The sequence below is a fragment of the Dreissena polymorpha genome, chromosome 12 (genome assembly GCF_020536995.1).
Source record: "Dreissena polymorpha isolate Duluth1 chromosome 12, UMN_Dpol_1.0, whole genome shotgun sequence".
In the NCBI taxonomy this organism is placed as follows: Eukaryota; Metazoa; Mollusca; class Bivalvia; order Myida; family Dreissenidae; genus Dreissena; species Dreissena polymorpha.
This window is the reverse complement of record NC_068366.1, coordinates 59,211,230-59,231,946: the sequence shown is the minus strand read 5'-3', so window position 1 is coordinate 59,231,946 and position 20,717 is coordinate 59,211,230. Positions and strand designations below refer to the sequence as shown.

The following is a 20,717-nucleotide window of genomic DNA, read 5'->3' as shown; positions in this document are numbered from 1 at the left end:
GTTAGAGTATTTTATAAATAAGAATTGGAATGAATGTTCGAGTATTTTATAAATAAGAATTGGAATGCTAATTGACATGATATTACTCATGAAAGTTTATTATTGTAATAGATCTACTTAAAATACTTAAATCTTAAGAAATATATTTTTTCAAGCTATTCTGTAAATATAAGAAAAGTACAAGAACACACTTACAAAAAATGTACAACTTGTTTAAATTACACAAAATAATAATTGATTGACATTTGTTTTTATTTTTTTTTAAATTATTGTTTAAAGTGATATTATGGACATCTAACAGTTTATAGGTGTCTATCGCAACCGCTGTTGATTTTGGGTGTTTTCACTTCATATACACTTATATTTAATAATGCAGCATCAACATACTAAAACAATTTACCGCAAAGAGAAATATAATGCATTTGAATATCAACCGTACTTTCGTTTGACAACTGATCATGCATGTACGATTTGAGCCTTAATTTAGTTTTAGTGCAGATTGTTGTTAATTTTAAATGTACACAACAATTTGGAAATAAATTAAATCAGTTATTTTGGCAGAAAATCCATTTTTCCAGTACAGTAGCCATGTGCCTGTGTATTGAGCTGATACGATAGGGATCACCACAGCAGGTTGCTAATACACAGTGTAGACTTCCCCTGTTTTATAAATATCATTGTTATTTACCTGATTGGAATAAATGAAATGTATTTATTCGGATCTGCTGGCGTTATCATAAAGGTCATTTAATGTGAAAAGTTGGGTTTCTGGCATAATTTCAATCGTTTTGCTTTTATACACAATTTCATGAAACAATGAATACATTGTCGCGATGGAACATGATTTATAAATCAAGCTGACAGAATAGTATCAGTTTTTAATTACGCGTAATTTAATTCGCATCTCTCGCTTAACTCATCGTTCAATGGCGCGCGCACTTAACACAATTATAAAACATCACGTGTATCATTATATTTCTTTTTATAAATTATGTACAAATATAATATGTATAAAGCGCTTTACTTTTGCAAAATTCTACACTCCTCACTTATCCGTATTACCGTATGGGAAATAACAAAACCGTATACATTGTTAGTTGATACAGCAAATATAAAATAAATAAAAAAATAACTATAAAACAAAAACAGAATGTGGTAGCATGGAAAGTGGTAGCAGGGACAGTGTTAATCGTTCCTGTGGGTAGATCTTATCATCTTATCAATCAATAAATCAATGATACCGCACTCTATTGTGACAGCAGAACGGCCGCATTTAGCGCCGCAGATATGGCCACAGAATAGTGATGTCCTGCGAGTTGACTTAGGTACGAGTTGACTGTAAACCGTTGAAAGAATCGTCATTATGATTTTTTTTCTAGCTACAGAGGATTCCATTATTTTAATCGTATATCATTTAGTTTAGAGAAACAAGTTAAAAACGACAAAACGTGTATGTTAATCAGAATCACAATCCGAATGTTCAGTTAAATCAGGGACCTATACAAACATGTTTGTATAGGTCCCCGGAAAAGTAAAGGACACACTTGCCAGTTTGTCTTTCTTATTTAATATGTTGTTTAGTATTGAAAATGGCAAACTGTTTAATTACGTTTGTTTAAATGATTGTTTTAATGAAAAACTGTTTTCCTAAATCGCAAAAATCAGTGTGATACAGCCTTTCCCTATAACGTTTTGTTTCTTCTTTGATTTAACGACCCTTCCCGTTAGATTTCAAATCGAGGCTGTCAGTTTGTTTTTGTCTTCGGCCATCTTTGGTGAACGAACGAATAGTGGCAATCTATATCGAAGTAATCTCGGTTAGTTTCTGGATATATTCGTAATCCATAGCAACAGGGATTATCTTAAAGAACTATATACTAGCTTAGTGAGGCTATTTGTTAGTCCATCTTCATAACAATACCTAAACTTTAAAAGTGAACGCTGTTAATTAAGTAGGTCAAGTTAGGAAATGGCCTGCGGAGCGACGCTGAAAAGAAGTTTAGAATTTGACCCTGTGCACAGCCCTGGACAAACAACTCCAAAACGGAGAAGATGTACTCCGATGAACCTGACGCCATCGACACCCCCAAGGAGCGCACCTCCCTCCCCGTTTGGTGAAGTTAATCCCAAACTTACATCAGGTAAAAGAAGATAGCACTTTACACCGGCCCCTTTACAATTGGTTTCTACAGTATTCATGGTATTACTGATATTCTTCAAATTAAGAGCTTTGTCTATTTTATTCTCCTAAGACGTTTCTATTCGCAAGCAATTGTGACCAGTTTGTGGACAGTTAAAGATGATCTGTCATTTTTGGTCATATTATTATGAAGGATTTGCTCTTAAGTTACTAGAGACTAGACTATCATTCATATTAGTTTTTACGTGGTAATGTAAACTGCACCATGTTAATATTAGAACCTTTCATTTTTGCTAGATGAAATTTTAGTCCTAGAAAAACCCAAGCTGTTTTTGAAGGAACTATAAGTAAAGCCTATGCAAATTTCTATTTTCAGAACAAATTGCTGCAAACTTGAGCATTGAAATCCGTCGTCTGCAAAAGAGAAAACAATTAAACTTTCCGTCAGGCAGTGCAAGCCCAGGCAGCGCCAGCCCACCACATCCTTCACAGTCGAGCTCTACAGAAGCCTGTGCCTCACCCTCAGCTATGGACAGTTCATGTGTTCAAAGTTTAGCACAGTGTAGTTCAAACAGTCTCTTCAATGCACTTTCACCAAACAAACGTGACATTCCCCTGTTCACATTTAAGCAAGTGAGCATGATATGTGAACGCATGCTGAAAGAAAGGGAGTCCCAGATCCGCGAGCAGTATAACACAGTTTTGACCTGTAAAATGGCAGGTGTGTATTACACCAAATTGATTTCATCGTTTAACTTTGCCTTTTTTTCATGATTATTAGTCCCCTACAGGTTTCACCGGAGGGGACTTATGGTTTTCGCTCTGTGTGTCTGTCACACTTTTCTGGATCCTGCGATAACTTTAAAAGTTCTTAATATTTTTTCATGAAACTTGGAACATGGATAGATTGCAATTATTGAATATGGATATTATGCACGTCATTTCATTCTGTTCTTACGTCAAGAATTCTGGTTGCTATTGCAACAAATAGCCTAGAAATACTGCTGAAAATGTTGTTTTTTTCTGGATCCTGCGATAACTTTAAAAGTTCTTAATATTTTTTCATCAAACTTAAAACAAGGAGAGATGGTAATATGGACATTATGCACGTCACTTTATTTTGTTCCTACGTCAAAAATTGTGGTTGCTATGACAACAAATAGACTAGAAATACTGCTGAAAATGGTGTTTTTTTCTGGATCCTGCGATAACTTTAATTTCATGAAGCTTGAAATATGGATAGATGGCAATATGGACATTATGCATGTCATTTCATTTTGTTCCTCCGTCAAAAATTCTGGTTGCTATGGCAACATAAAAATTCTGACTGTGGTGGAATTTCTGACAATGGTGGAGCCGGTAGGGGACTTTTATTGCTTGGCAATAGTCTTGTTTTTATTACCTTGCAATCATTTATCAAATTTAAATAGCAATATATAAAAAGGGACTCGTACACTGATTTGGTCATTTTTATGTCCCCCACGGCACCACTATAGTGGCCGGGGGACATATTGTTTTTGCCCTTACTGTTGGTTTGTTTGTTTGCCCCAACTTCAGGGCTCGAAATTAACACTAGCACACTCGCAAAATGCGAGTGAAAAATACTGATTGCGAGTTAAGTTTTAAGCCACTAGTATTTTTTAGCGAGTAAAGAAATAGTGGGAAAAAAAACTAGTAATATAAATGCACTTGACGTCATGAACGCTTAACCGTAGGTCAATTTATAGAACGTATGAATACCTGTATGCGGAAGCGCGCACCTTGTATGTAGACTGGTATACTTATAGTACAAATACGCGGATAGTATTGGAACAAAGAACGTGAAACAGTTTACTATTCACATTTGTTCATTGAACTTGAACAGACATGGCGTCGAAGCCAAACATAATTAGTTTCTTTTTGCCTACAGAAGGAAATAAAAATACGAAAGATAAAGTAAAGTTAACCGTTGATTTGTATTTTGGTGAAGTCGCACTCAACACACGATATCATAACTGATTTTTTTCAATATTTGAAAACCCATTAAAAATATCCCAAACTGACACTTAAACTTTGTTTTCTGAGTGAACACGCCACACTTATATTTGAAAACAATACCCTTATGGTCCAAGGAACTGATATCTTTGTATGATTGCAGAAATAAAATGTGTATGTTAAGTACTTTTTATTTTGTTTTAATAGTACTAAATTAATGTCCAAACTTTTTTATGTTTCCTGCAAAATTTGCGCGACTGTTTTTGATTTTGCGAGTTGGTATTAAAGCAGCTCGCAATGTTTTGCAAGTAGAAAAAAAGAGTTAATTTCGAGCCCTGCAACTTTAACATTTGCCATAACTTTTGCAATATTGAAGATAGCAACTTGATATTTGGCATGCAAGTGTATCTCAATCATAGAGCTGCACATTTTGAGTGGACTGGTGAAAGTTCAAGGTCATCCTTCAAGGTCAAAGGTCAAATATATGGGTAAAAATGGCTCATTTAATGTCACTTGCAATATTGAAGCTAGCAACTTGATATTTGACATGCACGTGTATCTCATGGAGCTGCACATTTTGAGTGGTGAAATGGTTAAGGTCATCCTTCAAGGTCAAAGGTCATATATATAGGGGACATAGTGTTTCACAAACACATTGCTTGTTTAAAGTTTGTCAGTGAATGCCTGAAATTTAATGTTTGTGAAATCATGAAAAATCTGTCGGTCATTTGGGCTAACTTACTTGAAAAAAATTTGAAGTCCAAATCAGTTTCTTTTAGTCTGATTAAACTACCAGCATAACACAACAACATAAGTTAAAGCTTTTTCGGGTTAAACAGAAATTCTGGTTTTTGGGTCGCAGCCAGTGATTTATTTTGGTTGATAGTTTACAGCAGTGGTTTTTTTCACCTTTTGGGAATGGGGCCGGGTCCCTTTGGATTGGGAACATACGCGGCCTTTTGACTAAAATTGGGAAATTAGTGTTGTTGTTGTTTTGCTAACAAATGCTTCAAAATTGAGGATACAAATGTGTCCAGTATTATATTTACTACGGTTGATCTTATATGGATGGGAAATGAACAAAATAATGAGATAAAAAAAACACAATTTTTGTAAAAATTTTCCATTGGGAATTTTTAGCTCCCATTTGGGAAAAATATATACTTTTTCCATTCATTGGGAATGGGTCCGTTTACCGGACCCGATTTTGAATGAAAAAAAACACTGTACAGCCTGTGCCTTTTTGATTGGAGAAAAAAGCGTGATAAATAAACCATGAAATTAGGAAAAATTTAACTTTAATATGATTATAAATAACAGTATAGCAATTGTTTTCAAATGCATGTTTAACTTGTTTCTTAAATTTATATTATGAAGTGCTAGGGAATTAAATTTCTGTATAATGAACTCAATAAACCAATTATTGAGTTTATTAGAAAAGTTTGGTCAGAATTTTGGGAGAAAATGTTACTTATTGCAGTCATCGAAATTAGCTTTGAAAAGTTACATGCCAGTCGGGCCAGTTACTTAAGAATTTTTACATGCCCAACATATTTTTTACATGCCCAATCTTTTTTAACCAAAATTATAACAAATCACAACATTTTAACACTTTCATGCTACACATAGTAAGGCCAAAAAAAAAAATAGTCTTGGTTCAGGGAACATGGCCAGAAAAATGTAGGGGGGTAGGTAGGTTTTTTTTTTTTTTTTTTTTTTTTTTTTTTTTACCCAGTCGACTGATTTCAGGGTAAAAAAGGGTCAGTTATAAATGCACCCATGATTGTTTAAACACTGACCAAATGATTAACATTGCACATGTGGTGTTAAGTTGTTGTATATTATTCATCATTTCAATATTTCTAGCTCTTTATGCACCTTTTGCCTTTTAATCACCCTCTGTACTAATGCTAACCTGCGTAGTAACATGTGTTCATGGTGACATGGTGAGTGGATTCACAGAGACCCATGTAAGGCATTAGCTAGGTCTTGGTGTACTTCATTACAGTGCACTCAGGTCCTGTCAGCTGCTGATGATGAGGTTGGAGTAACTCGCATCAGCTGACAGCCTTTTTGGTGGTCACATTTTTCGATGTTTATTGCCAACATTAGCGACGTGGACGCCGCCATGTTTATAAAGCGTAAACGAATTGATCTGTCGTTATCGGCTACAATGCGCTATACGTAAAACTCGTTCCGTACCGTACCGAAGAAAAACATCGCCGACGGATTTTTTTCCGCGGACCAAAAAAATCGTTAGGGTCGGGGGCAAAAAATAGGGTCGGTCGGGTTCCCTGAACCAAGACTTTTTTTTTTTTTGGCCTAAAGCAGAACATTTGTTTCAATAGTAGTGAATACACAGGGGTTTTTCTGCCTATTTTGGGAAAAGGAGCCTGACCAAATTGGGAATTTTTTATCGACAAAATTGGTCATTTTGGGAATTTTTGCTTCGATGAAACGGCTCATTTGGGAAAAAATTGTGAATTAATCATGCTTAAATAATTCAGTGGTTTAACAAATAAATTTGTTTTTATTTGGTTATTTTGTCTTCTTCATGTAAACAAACGCAATATCGGGCATGTTCAACGTTAATTCAATTGCTGCAGTTTTGTTTTTCAGTTACAGTTACACTCTGTGATAAGAATTGAACAGTCAAAACCTTATAGCAAATATTTTTGACCAAAACAAACACTGGTTAGTCACACAAGTTACAAGACACTTCATTCTTAAAAAAAAAAAAAAAAATTTTTTTTTTTTTTTTTTTTTTTGGAAATTGGGATTTTTTTTTATAATTTCGGTTTGGGATCGGGTCCGTTTGCTTTGGGAGTGCCTCCGTTGTCCGGAGGCGCAGACAGTGCTGAAAAACCCCTGATACAATTACAGCTAATCAATCATTAGAATTAAGACGGTCGATCGTTACACCAGTGCTCTTGAAAAGAGCGTTGTCTGGTGTCATCGTACCATTTCTTGGCTTCCTTTTTCTCTAAATCATTGTCAATTTTCTATTTTGAAAGTGCTTTATCGGGCTTAGCCCCATCAACATACCTAAGATACTGCCTCTATGTCGACAATGACATTTGTTTACATTGACAAAAACGGAAGCGTATTACTTGATTGAAATGATAGATTCAAAAAGCATCTTCTCGATTAATGTCTAGAGAAACCGTCGATAAGAACCGAATGTGACCGAACTGCATCGGTAAAAAACAATAACGATGACGTGTGCAAGCAGGTGCGTGTTGTTAAACCAATTGAATTTCATTGTTTTACAACTTATGGCAAGGTGTTTGTTCGCAAAATTGAAAAATAGATCTGCAAATATCAAGAACCGCTTACGTTTTTTTTTTATAAACTGTCAATTGGCTTCAATAATTTACATGCCCGGCGGGCCACAAACGTGAATTTTTGTATGTGCCCGGCATTAATTTTACTCGCCACGGGCGATCGGGCGTGTGCTAATTTCGAAGACTGTTATTGCCATTGGGAAACAGCCTGTTTGTGCCGCCTGACTATGGTCTGGGGACATATATAGGGCTGTAACGAATACACTAGGTGACGAATACGATACGTATCACGAATACAAGGTGGCGAATACAAATATTTATTCGCGAATATGAATTTCAATGAACAAAAGTAATACTGACAACTTGACATGACATTATATACACTGTAACTCCAATATAACGCGCTCCGTTATAACACTGAATCCAATATAAGGCGGGGGATGCTTGGATCCCATTTTTTCTCTAACATTCCATTTCTGATTCAAATCTGTATTATGCAACTTCATGTATTTTCAAACAATTCAAAGAAAATGGCGGCAATCACATGTTGATTGCTTTATTCAACCTTCCGTTGAACCGATTATAATCGCTTCGAGGTTGAACAACACCGACAGCTAATTGATGTTAATCTGTTGTGTAATGTCAATAAAGTTGTGAAAAACTCCCGTGTCAGTGTTTATTACATGTATTCCTCATCAGAGCGGTTCGGTGCGGTAATTTCCATAAGTGAAGTGCGAGCGGGATATTTATACAACTAAAGTTATTCAAAACGATTAAAACATTCTTACTTTGATATGGTTGCAGTTTGACTATATTTAATGAGCGGCTGTGAAATATTCTGCCTTCTGTATAAAACAACTTTTTCTGTCATTTCATTATCATTCTAGTATTATGTCATTTATTCTTTCAGTTCGTGTGTGAGAAATTAAATAATCCAGACGATTTATTTACATGCGACTGCAGTGTACCGGTAATTGTTAACAGAGATGTACTTTTATTTTTGTGCGGTATCAGAAAGTCCCCGGGCAACATGTTTTTTGCATGCGTATGACGCAATAAAACATTTCTTTGTACATGTACCGTATTGCATTCAATCTAAATTTAAATTCGCTCGTCCAATGAAAGCTCTGCCCATAATGCACTGTACTCTTAACACTTCTAAAATTGGCATATGCGTACGGTTGTGTTTACGAATTTCTTAAACATATTCATATATCGTCATTAATGTTCAAGATTATTATTTTTTAAGGGATGTTGCAACTTTATTGGATTATCGGATAAATGCCAGGTTGTTTTTTTTACTAAGAAAGTGACGCCGATATTCGGCGTCTTCCCCTACCTGAATTTTTCCCCTAAAAATACAATTTCCCCTCCAAAAATATAATTTTTCACCAAAATATAATATTTTACCCTCAAAGAAATGTTTTTTTTCTTTTGGGAAGTCGACACTCATCCAATTTGTACCATGTACAAGGATCTCGCTCTCTCTCTCTCTCTCCCGACGAACACTCGAATCTGGGAATACCAGTGATTCTAAATATGGCTCTTGAATTACGTCATGAAAACTGGGCAACTAATCGTATTAATCATGTGACTATTTTACTGGATTCTGGTCTTGCGCGAGATGGGTGTTTCGTCAATTAATTACCGGAAACCAGTCTAATTTTTATCCTGGTTATGTGAAAGCCAAGATAAAAACTTTAAAACAGAAAAAAGTCTCACAATTGGCGTTCATACACGAACAAAATAAAACGTTCGGACTCGGAAAATATTTATTGAGTCGACACATTTTTTACGAATGAATCATCAAAAACCGTTGAAACCCAGCAGGATTCGGAGGTACACGTAATCAACATCGAACATTGTGAAAGTACACAATCGGCAGCTGCCGCACCTTTCCCTTCCAATACTGTAGCAGATCTAAATCATCTACCCATTCATCATGAAATTGAAATCACAATATTGACATCGTCCCCCGGCCCCAGTTGAAAACATTTCCCATTATTAGATCTACCCCTGCAACTTTATTTAGGACTTTGACTTGAATATCATACTTGTTCATGTGTTTAAGTACAAAAAGGTCAGAGACATGCCTCTTTTTCTAAAAAAACCCCTGAAGTCTGTAGGTGAGTTATAGACATTGAAATGAACAGTTATTATTTTTTTCCCCAAATATGTCTCTTTCGCACTCTATTTTCCCCTTTTACCCAGTGTCTAGCATCTTCCCCTTTTTTAAAAAACCCGCCCCTGCAGCGTTTTCATTAGGATTTTTTGTAGCAGGCTTTTGAGTTATTTTAGGAGGCCAACTTGTGCGAGCACCGAAGGTGCGAGTTGCTAGGGGGTCCGGGGGCATGCTCCCCCTGAATTTTTTAAAAAATAAAGGTGGCAAATCATGGCCTCTGAGCGATTTTGGGCACATAATGTACATGATTTTGCTCATTTAAAATAGAGGATATTTATGTGAATGGCAAAGAAAAAATAAAGTCCTCAGTTAACATGATCTCTGCAATTATCAAGATTTGAATAAAAACAGAAATAAATGTATAAAAAACATTAAAAAAGTAACACCAATTCGACTTTTAATAATTAATTTTACAAATAAAACAGAGTTTGATGTAATTCTAATCTGATTCTGGGTCATATTCCTTTGATGCCAGGTTAAGTTTTTGTATGGCTATATCGATAGCTGTCTTTATCAGGCTTAGCCCATCATTCCCCTCAGTAACATCGGTTTGGACTCCAGCATCCACAAGTGTAAGAACTGGTGCTGATGCCGAGGCCCTTGGATGCTTTGGGGGAATCTTCCGCCTCTATTTTATTTTAAGCCACAGCTTGACTGCTGAAATAATCAATATGGAAATGTAGCATTTTTTGTAGATTGAATTTCACTTTTGAACTTCAATTCAGGTTAAATTTTACTTTTGAACTTTCAGGGTTTTTTCTCCACTTTTTGGGAAGATAGCCCATGGCTGAGGAATTGGGAATTTTATCGGTTTTTTCATGAAATTGGGAAAATAAATTCATTAGCCTTTTTTTCCACACGAAAAGTCCACTGATTAGGGAAATACTAAATTTGATTTAACTCTTTATAATCATTCAAATTAAAAGAAAAAATCATATAATACTTTATTAGATGTAATTGAATTAAAATTGAGATAAAATACACAAGACTTCTTTCTAAAAAAAAAAAAATATTTTTTTTTTTTTTTTTTTTTTTTTTGGAAATTGGGAAATTTTTTCCACATTTTGGGAAAAAAGTATACTTTTTGGGATTGGGAACATAGCCGAATTTCGGCTATAAAATCGGGCCAAAAAAAACCCTGACTATTTGTTTTTAAAGTATAAGAGTATAAATGGCCCATTAAATATTGAAGACAATGTGCAAGACCATGGATGACATTAAAATTTTGTCAGAAGCCCTCTGGAAAATGCATTAAATTTGGGCATAGGTTCTCCTAGCATAGCAATTTTAAGAAAGATTTGACAGTTTGGCAATGCAGATTTTCCAAAAAAAAAATCGAGCATAGGTTGCCCCAGCTTAGGCAATCGTAGGATTTAAATATGTTGCCAAGGAAGCTTCTTTTGGTCAATATTTTCCAAAACAAATTTGGACATAGCTAATCATTTCAGTGCCGATTCAATATAATTAGCAAACTCCAACCTTAATCATGACAATATCAAGAGAGTTTGGGGCTCGAGATTTTGTTTATCCTAATGAAAGACTCTTCTCCTGTAAAATGTGGTTATAAATAAATCCACTTACCGTTCGGAGGTTCAAAACTCCGCGGAGAAACCAAACATCGGCATGATCGGAACCATCAACGAAATTTGTCGAAAATAAAACCGAAATATAACAGGAAAGTGCATTCATCCGGAGGTGCCGGTAAATGATAAACGTTAACAAAACTGGAACAAAATAACTTCAACAGCGAACTATTGTTCTAACTCGAAACACAAAAGAAAAAGTCATTTTTTTATATTTTTTAGACATGTTGACATTGTCAGTTCGTGAGACCTTTAATCAAAGTCGTACACTCATGTTTCCCGCTTCGCGATTGGACAATTATACCAAAACGATCAATGAGAAAACAGTTAACATATATCGGTTACGGTTGTTTACTTCAATTTCAGACAGTTAGTATATAAACGAATACTTAATATCTCGTCATCGTCATGAGCATTTGCCGATTTTTTTTCCCGAATTTGAGCCGGCCCAAATAACATTTGAGGCGGTCAAATCGGCCGCCGGCCGCCTCCTAATGAAAACGCTGCCCTGAATGCGCACATAAGAAAAGCGTTATGTATACTGTTATCGATACGATTCGGTTTATATGCATGTATTTGCGGATGACAACACAGCATGGCAATATACATCATTACATGACCTATATTATAGGCTATACTATACCTGTTTTTTTTATAGCGCCTTGCAGTAAATGAGCTCAAAACTTATAATGCGGATACGTTTATAACGCTGTTTCGCGGCTTGGACCCCATTGATCGCGCTGTATTGGATTTACAGTGTAGTAAGAAACTATGAGTATTTGTCAATTTGATTAATTGAGTATAATTGCATACTGAAAATATGAAATATAACACTTTGAAATAACAAAACACTGACGAGATCTGCTTAATCTTTGAACACAGTTTTGAAACTTTTTAGAAAACATAACTAGTACCTATAAAATCCTTGAGTAGAACAATTAAGAGTCAACAGTTGACACATAAGTGACAGTACCCATTCACATTTTTTAATGAGCATACAGTACAGCCAAAGCGGCACAAACATAATCCGCGGCTACGCCACGGCCAGATTATTAGTCCGCGGCGGCCAAATCGTGTGTTCACGCGGCGTATCGCCGTGGCACTCGGCATCGATCCGCGCAACGACGCCGAGTCTGTATTAACCTCGCGTGCTTTCGCGGAGTAAATCCGCCACAGTACACGGCGGATCGAGTAAAAAGATATCCACCTACATGTACATACATGTATGTGTAGCGTAGAATTAATTACGCGCAACTGTTTATGTTTCGTTCGATTATCATTATTATATTTGTAATCCGAAACACACTTCAGAATTTTAATGCTAACGCGTCCTTTGGCAAACTCTAGCGTCAAATAAACAGTGCTAAAATATCCTTTGTTTCATAAAAAGCGCGCGAAAATTATGCAGACATGTAGAACGTCGTTTGGATAGTTTGGGTGTATTTTGTGTTGTATAAATACATGAACATCACGTCAGGCGTAAATAGCGTGTTCAGTGGAGAAAAAAAAACGCCCCGATTAGACGTTATTTCATCATCTCTATAAATAGTAACAAATGCTCAAATGTATTTGATACTTAAGGAAATATCGAGAATGTTTGTGTATCGTAAATATTTACCAGCATTTGCTTTAAAACTGGAATATACAGGATTATCGGGTAATTAGTAGCGATATTAACTGTATAATATGAACAAAATAAAACGTGTTTATATACGCATATTCAAACAATAGTTGTAATAAGCTGATAATTAACAAAACTACAAATACGTCGTCACCGTCTTGATTATTGATGTGGCTTCAAACTGCTAATTTTCTCAGCTAAAATATAATAGCGGAATCAACATGCAATAAATTTATAAATCCACCATATGCTTGAGCCTTGACCACTTGTATGTGCGAAAACATAATTACGTGACTTTGTTTATGTGTGAAATACATACGCTACGGGCGGGAAACAAACTTAATAATTGGCCAGACACATTAACTATGCTTACATGTATATGCTAATACAATCCGCGCACAATAAATTTATTATGATTTTAATTATTATTATAATTGTTCTTTCAAAATTTGTTAACTACATGTAACTAATAATTAAAAATAATAATATTTCATGATCGCATCGACTCGGCATCATGTCGCGGACCGCGGCATGCCTCGGCGGACAGATGCGAAGTTTCGCGGCGAAATGCGACTTGCCGCCGCATACTGACGCGGCTTCAACGACTGACGCGGCATCGACTCGTTTCGCCTTGCCGCCGCGGATCGCGAAATACGTTTGTTCCGCTTTGGCTGTACTGTACATGTATCATCAGTCATAAAGATAAACAAAAAAGAAATTCCATCTGCTTATCCTTTGTGTGTATGTTCGAGCATCAAATCACTCGTATTAACCTAAATAAACATTTCACAACCATAAAAAGATTTTTCAATTCAATGTCGTAAATATTCAACAGGTGCCCGCCATTTTTGTTGATAATCTCACTGTGTAACATAGTGGGTGGGGTAAACATGATGAAAAACGCCAAAATAAGGAGAACATTTTAATATAGGGGTTTATTGTATGAATCTTCATTTGTAAGGTATGATTAGATGATTAAACTTTCAAACTCGAAACCACGTTGTTTGTATTCGTCAAATATTCGGTTCGGGAGGTGGCGATAACGAATACCATTCGTCCACAGCTGTATTCGAGTAATTCTAATATTCGAATGTATCGTTACAGCCCTAGACATATAGGTGTTAGTGTGTTTTTTTTCATTCAAAATTGGGTCCGGTAATTTGCCCCATTCCCAATTGAAAAAAGTATATATTTTTCCCAAATGGGGGCTAAAAAATCCCAATAGAAGGTTTTTGATTTCCATATTATGTTCAACTCCCATCCATAAAAGTTCAACATTTAAGAAATAGTAAACCCCACTGAGGTCCCTTTTGCATTACAGTGACCAGCCAGGCAGCTACAAACCGTATATGGACCGAAGCCGTAGGCCGAGGTCCATATAAAGTTTTTGGCTGCCTGGCTGGTCACTATAATGCCATTGGGACCGAAGTGGAGTTTACTTTTTCTTATATTACACCGAAAAGTGTCCCCTGTATCATTGTACAGTGTTGTACCGGCTTTCCGTACTTTTATTTAACATGCAACTGAATGCGCAAACGATGACGTAAATCGTGTGACGTAGTTTCTCTGACGAAACATTCCAGTTGGAGCTAAATTCTCTTGATGTTAAAGACATGTCGGACGTAGTGTTTTTTTAACAGTTAGTTATTTGTTTAAAGCATCAAACGAATGCAAAACGTATTTCGGATTGTGTGTTTATCATACATAATGTGAACTTCGATAGGAATACAATAAAATAGTGTGATTTAAAATAAGTTTCGATAAAGGGATGGAAGAATAGAAAATGAAAGTGAATACCGTTTCGACTTTATTGTTTTAACCATTGGATTAACGCTGGCATTGAGGTTAGCGTGTCGTTTATTCTAAATTAAGTTGTTTTTTTTACTCTGTTAAAGCTGAAATAGTGTCAATGCTGTTCAATAAAACGCGTCAACACAGTGCATATTTAGTGGTGTGTAACCCCGAACGTTCCATATAAAAAAATAGTGACCGGTCCATATACTCTTAGGTTTCTCTATCGCATTTTACAGACTGAAACCGGTCATATAGACATAGAAGGACCAATATCTCTGAGGTGTAATATTAGTAAATATAATACTGAAAACACTTATCTCAATTTTGAAGCATTTTTTTAGTAAAACAACAACAACAACACTAATTTAACAATTTAAATCAAAACGCAGCAAATTTTCCCATTCCAAGGGGACCTGGCCCCATTCCCAAAATGGTGAAAAAAACACAGTGTTACTTGCTTCTGCGTCAGCGGCGTCACATTTTTCGAAAAAGGCTCATAACTTCCGTGTCCCTTCAGATATTGCTTTCATATTTGGTATGCATGTGTATCTGGACAACACCTTTCCATGGGAATACAATTTTTTACCATGTGACCTTGAACTTCAGGTCAGCGTTCAGGTTTTGCCCCTTTTACAATGTATACTTAGAAAATTGACAACTTGGTTAAGTTTTGTGTTTAGGTCCAATTTATTCCTAAAGTATCAAAGCTATTGCTTTAATACTTGCAACATTTACTAACAATCATAAGGGGACTTTGCATGCAAAGTAATTTAACTCTGACTGGCATTTTCACAAAATTATGGCCCCTTTTTTACTTAGAAAATTGAAAATATGGTTACATGTTGTGTTAAGGTCCACTTTATTCCTAAAGTATCAAAGCTATTGCTTTCATACTTGCAATACTTACTAAATATCATAAGAGGACTGTGCAGGCAAAGTTATGTAACTCTGACTGGCATTTTGACAGAATTTGGCCATTTTTTTACTTAGTAACTTTGAATATTTGGTTCAATTTTGTGTTTAGATCCTTTTTTCTTCTTAAGTATCAAGGCTATTAGTATTACTTTCAAACTTCAAATTCTTTCTAACTATTATAAGGTTACTGTATCTGGCTTTTTGAATTTGACATTGACCTTTGAATGACCTTGACTCTCAAGGTCAAAGTATTAAATTTTGCTAAAATTGCCATAACTCCTTGATTTATGATCAGATTTGATTCATACTTTGACAAAACAACACTTGCCTGACATACCACAATAGACGCCACCCAAACCATCCCCCGCCCCACACCAGAACCCCTCTCCCCCCCAAAATAACCATCTTTTTTACCCCCATTTTTTTCCTATTTTTGAAAGATCATCTAATAAGTCATTAAATGTCCACACCACCACCTGTGCCTGTGTTTCAGAACAATATTAGGCCTTTCTCAAACCTGTACCTTTGTTTCAGAACAATTTGAGGCCTTTCTCAAACCTGTACCTTTGTTTCAGAACAATACGAGGCATTTCTCAATCCTGTACCTTTGTTTCAGAACAATATGAGGTGCTTCTCAAACCTGTACCTTTGTTTCAGAACAATATGAGGAGCTTCTCAAACCTGTACCTTTGTTTCAGAACAATATGAGGTGCTTCTCAAACCTGTACCTTTGTTTCAGAACAATATGAGGTGCTTCTCAAACCTGTACCTTTGTTTCAGAACAATATGAGGTGCTTCTCAAACCTGTACCTTTGTTTCAGAACAATATGAAGTGCTTCTCAAACCTGTACCATTGTTTCAGAACAATATGAGGTGCTTCTCAAACCTGAACCTTTGTTTCAGAACAATATGAGGTGCTTCTCAAACCTGTACCTTTGTTTCAGAACAATATGAGGTGCTTCTCAAACCTGTACCTTTGTTTCAGAACAATATGAGGTGCTTCTCAAACCTGTACCTTTGTTTCAGAACAATATGAGGTGCTTCTCAAACCTGTACCTTTGTTTCAGAACAATATGAGGTGCTTCTCAAACCTGTACCTTTGTTTCAGAACAATATGAAGTGCTTCTCAAACCTGTACCATTGTTTCAGAACAATACAAGGCATTTCTCAAACCTGTACCTTTGTTTCAGAACTATACGAGGCATTTCTCAAACCTGTACCTTTGTTTCAGAACATAGGAGGCATTTCTCAAACCTGAACCTTTGTTTCAGAACAATACGAGGCATTTCTCAAACCTGTACCTTTGTTTCAGAACAATACGAGGCATTTCTCAAATTCAACCATGATCAGATACAGAGGCGTTTTTCTGGAGACTCTGTGGCCAGTTGTGAGTATTAAAGATGTTTATTTTGCAATCCGTTTTGTGCTTTAAAGTTTACCAATAAACAGCCAAAGAAAAGCACTGAGCCAGAAGCAGTATTACAATACGATATAAAAACTTGTGAACAGTGTTTAACATAAAAGACAATCTTGTTTATATCATGTACCGGTAATTGTAACGTTTTGAAATCACTTATCAGGTATGCAGTATGTGCCTTTGCACCTTGCTATCATTCAAGACCAGTATATTCTTCATAAGAAGAGATGAACGAAAACAGTGCATGTCACTGTTCACCAGCTTTACAATGTACTTTGTTTGTAGAGAGAATGGTGAGACAGTAAAATACCCCTTAAAGCCATGTCAGATGTTTTCATAATTATGTCTTTAAATACTGTAATAATAATCATAAATAAGCATTGAAAAGGTTTGCAGTTGCATTGATAAAGTGTATTATTATTCACTGTCTGTGCTTATTTTCAGATGTTTCGTGAATGTCTTCTCATGATGAATGTGTGTTCTTCCAAAGAACTCGTTTGGCCTGACAGAATGCTGCATTTACTTACAATTGAATGAACAGAATATTTGCTTTACCTGTTGTACTGTGTACTGTTCTTTTGACTGTTATATAAGCACTAGTTACACACTTTTATGGTTGTTTAACTTAAATGTTACATGTTTCTTTTTTGTCTTAAATTGATGTTTGCTTCAAGTGTTCCACGAAGATGTTGCAGTTCTTTTGAACATACATGTATGAAAATCTTATAACCCGTAAAAATGTTGCACATGTGTGAAAGTGTTATTGTAGACGTTCAATGAACTTCAATTTAAGTTTATTTGCTGACATTAAAAATTACTAATTTGATTTTGAAGGTAATTTATTTGCGAGCAAATATTTGACATTGAAATAACACAATGTAGCAGACACAGTTTTCTGTTTGTACCTTACAAAGATTTTATAGCAAATAGGTACCCTAGTGGCTCTCCTATTATATCCCTTGACAGATAATAACGGCCAAGGTAGACCACATTGTTCATTGGTTCAACTTTGGAATTCTCAGTTTTTATTGAAGTTTTCCAGAGTAATAGTAATAGGAAATAAATTGTGACTTTGACCTATTTATATTAACTGAAGAAGGTAGCAATAACAATTTAATTAAGCTTAAAAGCAAGTCTCCAAATGTACTATTGAATAACTATATGTATATGTTTCTAGTGATTATTTTGGGGAGGTTATTGGCTGAGGTCTCGCATTATCCTTTGTTTAGATAAAATATTTGAAACAAAACTAGCAAGAAGTAGTGTAACAAAAGCCCATATTTTTTAAGTTGTGCCAGGTAATTTATTTGTACAGAATAGTGCATTAAATGAGCACCATTTATGATTTGCATCTTTCTACAACCTATATTGCAAAATTTAATTGCTTTTGATGCAAGATTCCTTTTTTTTATGCCCCCGAAGGAGGGCATGTAGTGATCGGACTGTCCTCTGTCACACTTTTGCGTTTAGATTTCGAAAAATGCTCATAACTTCTATGTTGCTTCCGATGTAACCTTCATATTTGGTATGCATGTGTATATGGACAAGGCCTTTCGATATGCACAAATTTTTTGACCCCTTGACCTTGAACTTAGGGTCCGCATTGAGGTTTCGAAATCTGCGTTTAGGTTTTGAAAAGCGTTTTTCGGGGGCATGTGTCTTCCGATGGAGACGGCTCTTGTTTGCTTTTCTGTTTGAGATGCTAGGAGAAATGTGTATTAAGCTGTACAAATGTTTTCTAATTTACCTTACATGTTTAATTGGGCATTAAAAGGTAGTCAAATACATCTGTAATTACAATATAAATAATTAAAACTTAATTTAATAAAGTAGATGTATCTTGTGTTCATATTTTTTCAGGTGTATTATATACTTGTAAATATTCAATGTTTGTTCATGTTTCTGATAGTTTAGTCATAAGTATGACCTATAAGGCTACTAAATGTTTATATTTTTGCGGGTTTTTGTTTGTTTGAATTTCCTTTACCTTTTCATTTTGTTCTTAGCAAAAGTATTTGACATTACAGCCTGAATGTAACATGTAACTGAATGATAAAGTATTTGTTTTATAGACAAGTATTAGCTGTATATATTTTATCTTGCTTAAGTTCAAAGTTACCTCTTAAAATATGTAAAGTAAGGAGTTTAAATGTGATACTTGGCAAATTAAGTGAAACATCATTTTACTATTAATTTTATGTTTTAAATAATCAAGATTACCCTGTGTAATTTTGTGCAGACATTGCTTAATACGACCAGTTTTAATCAGATGCTGTGAAATCCTAAGTGCTTTCATTAAATTTAATACTTAGCAATTTTCATTACAAGATATTAATTTTTCTTTTACAAAATATATTTTTTGAATTGGGTGACATAACATTATTTTTGGATGCTTGCAAATGTTTGATTGGAATCATGAAATTTATAACAGTTTCTGTATGTTAAAAACATTGTAGATAGTTCATTTTTTCATCAAAATATGCTCATTCTTTTGTTGTTCTCTTCAAAAGATTAATGTCTTTCATATCATTAATATTAGAAAATATTAATTATCATTATGCGAAGTACTGTGTCACATAGAATGATTAACCTTTCCTTGCAGGATTTTTAAGTTTTGTTTATTAGGTCCAAACAAGTAAAACTATTTTAGTTCGTTAATATTTTAATACGACAATTGTTAAAATGCAATGAAACAGTTGCTTGCTTTTTAAGATATATGCTGCAGTTTTAAATTCTGTTTCGGGTAATCTGAAAATAATCCAGTCTTTATAGTGTTTTAAGCCACCAAACACACCTTATTGCTTGTGTATTTTAATCCAAATTTTATTGGATTGTATAATATTGATGTTAATGAGGGATTATATCTTGCATGTGTTTGTGTTATTTAAGAAAATAAAAGTCTTGCACGTACACTTTCTCAGCTTTTGTCGTCACTTGAAAATGTTTGGTTACTGTAACTAAGAAAGGCAGTCATTGCCTAAACCTCCGAGTTATAGTAGGATTGTTGCAAATAATCAATAAAATTAGAACTGTGAGCAGGTTTAGTGAAAAGAAATAAATAAAAAGAGAGTATTTTACGCATTTAAATAACTGGATGGCCCCTTAAAATGATGGATAGAATTATATAGAATTGTTCAAAGATTGGCAAAAAGGCAATTAAAAATTGTCTTGAACACTGTAAAAAAATTAAACAAGGTAACAAAATCTCTGGAATGAGATATTAAATATTGTTATGATGATGGATAATCACAAGTTGATATTTGTAAAGGAATAATTCCATAACGTTGAACGTTTGTGTATTGCTTATATAGCGTTGAATGGATCAGTGCCGGGGCATTAGATTTTGTATTTTTATGCCCCCCTTCGAAGAAGAGGGGGTATATTGTTTTGCTCATGTTGGTCCGTCCACCAGATGGTTTCCGGATGATAACTCAAGAACGCTTAGGCCTAGGATAATAAAACTTCATAGGTACATTTATCATGACTGGCAATGACCCCTATTGATTTTCAGGTCACTAGGTCAAAGGTCAAGGTCACATTGACTCGTAATAGTGAAATGGTTACCGGATGATAACTCAAGAATGCTTATACCTAGGATCGTGAAACTTCATAGGTACATTGATCATGACTGGCAGACAGGGGTTTTTATCTGATTTTGGGGAAAGGGCCTGGCCTTTTTAGAGGGGAAAAAAATTGCGCGAAATGCCGGATTTTGGGATAAAAAGTTTTAGGCGAAACACCGGATTTTGGGTAAAATAAGGAAAGTCTTAAATAATCAATTCAACATATTTTGCTGTTTTTAAAACA

At 35.1% G+C, this 20,717-nt stretch overlaps 1 protein-coding gene across 2 annotated transcripts; it reads left to right on the top strand.

Annotated features, from left to right (window-relative positions):
- Positions 1-1,728: 1,728 nt before the first annotated feature.
- LOC127853312 (akirin-2-like) lies at positions 1,729-19,825 on the top strand. Of its 2 annotated transcripts, XR_008036561.1 has the most exons (5): positions 1,729-2,141; positions 2,517-2,861; positions 16,069-16,139; positions 16,181-16,303; positions 16,386-16,499. XR_008036561.1 is itself a non-coding variant. In XM_052387728.1 (4 exons), exons 1-4 carry the CDS (start codon positions 1,970-1,972, stop codon positions 17,363-17,365), a joined length of 603 nt encoding a protein of 200 aa, XP_052243688.1. In that variant the 5' UTR covers positions 1,732-1,969; the 3' UTR covers positions 17,366-19,825. The 2 variants fall into 2 exon arrangements, 1 of the variants encoding a protein (XP_052243688.1); XM_052387728.1 differs by lacking the exons at positions 16,069-16,139; positions 16,181-16,303; positions 16,386-16,499 and adding exons at positions 16,806-16,880; positions 17,355-19,825 and having other exon boundaries at positions 1,732-2,141.
- Positions 19,826-20,717: the final 892 nt, after the last annotated feature.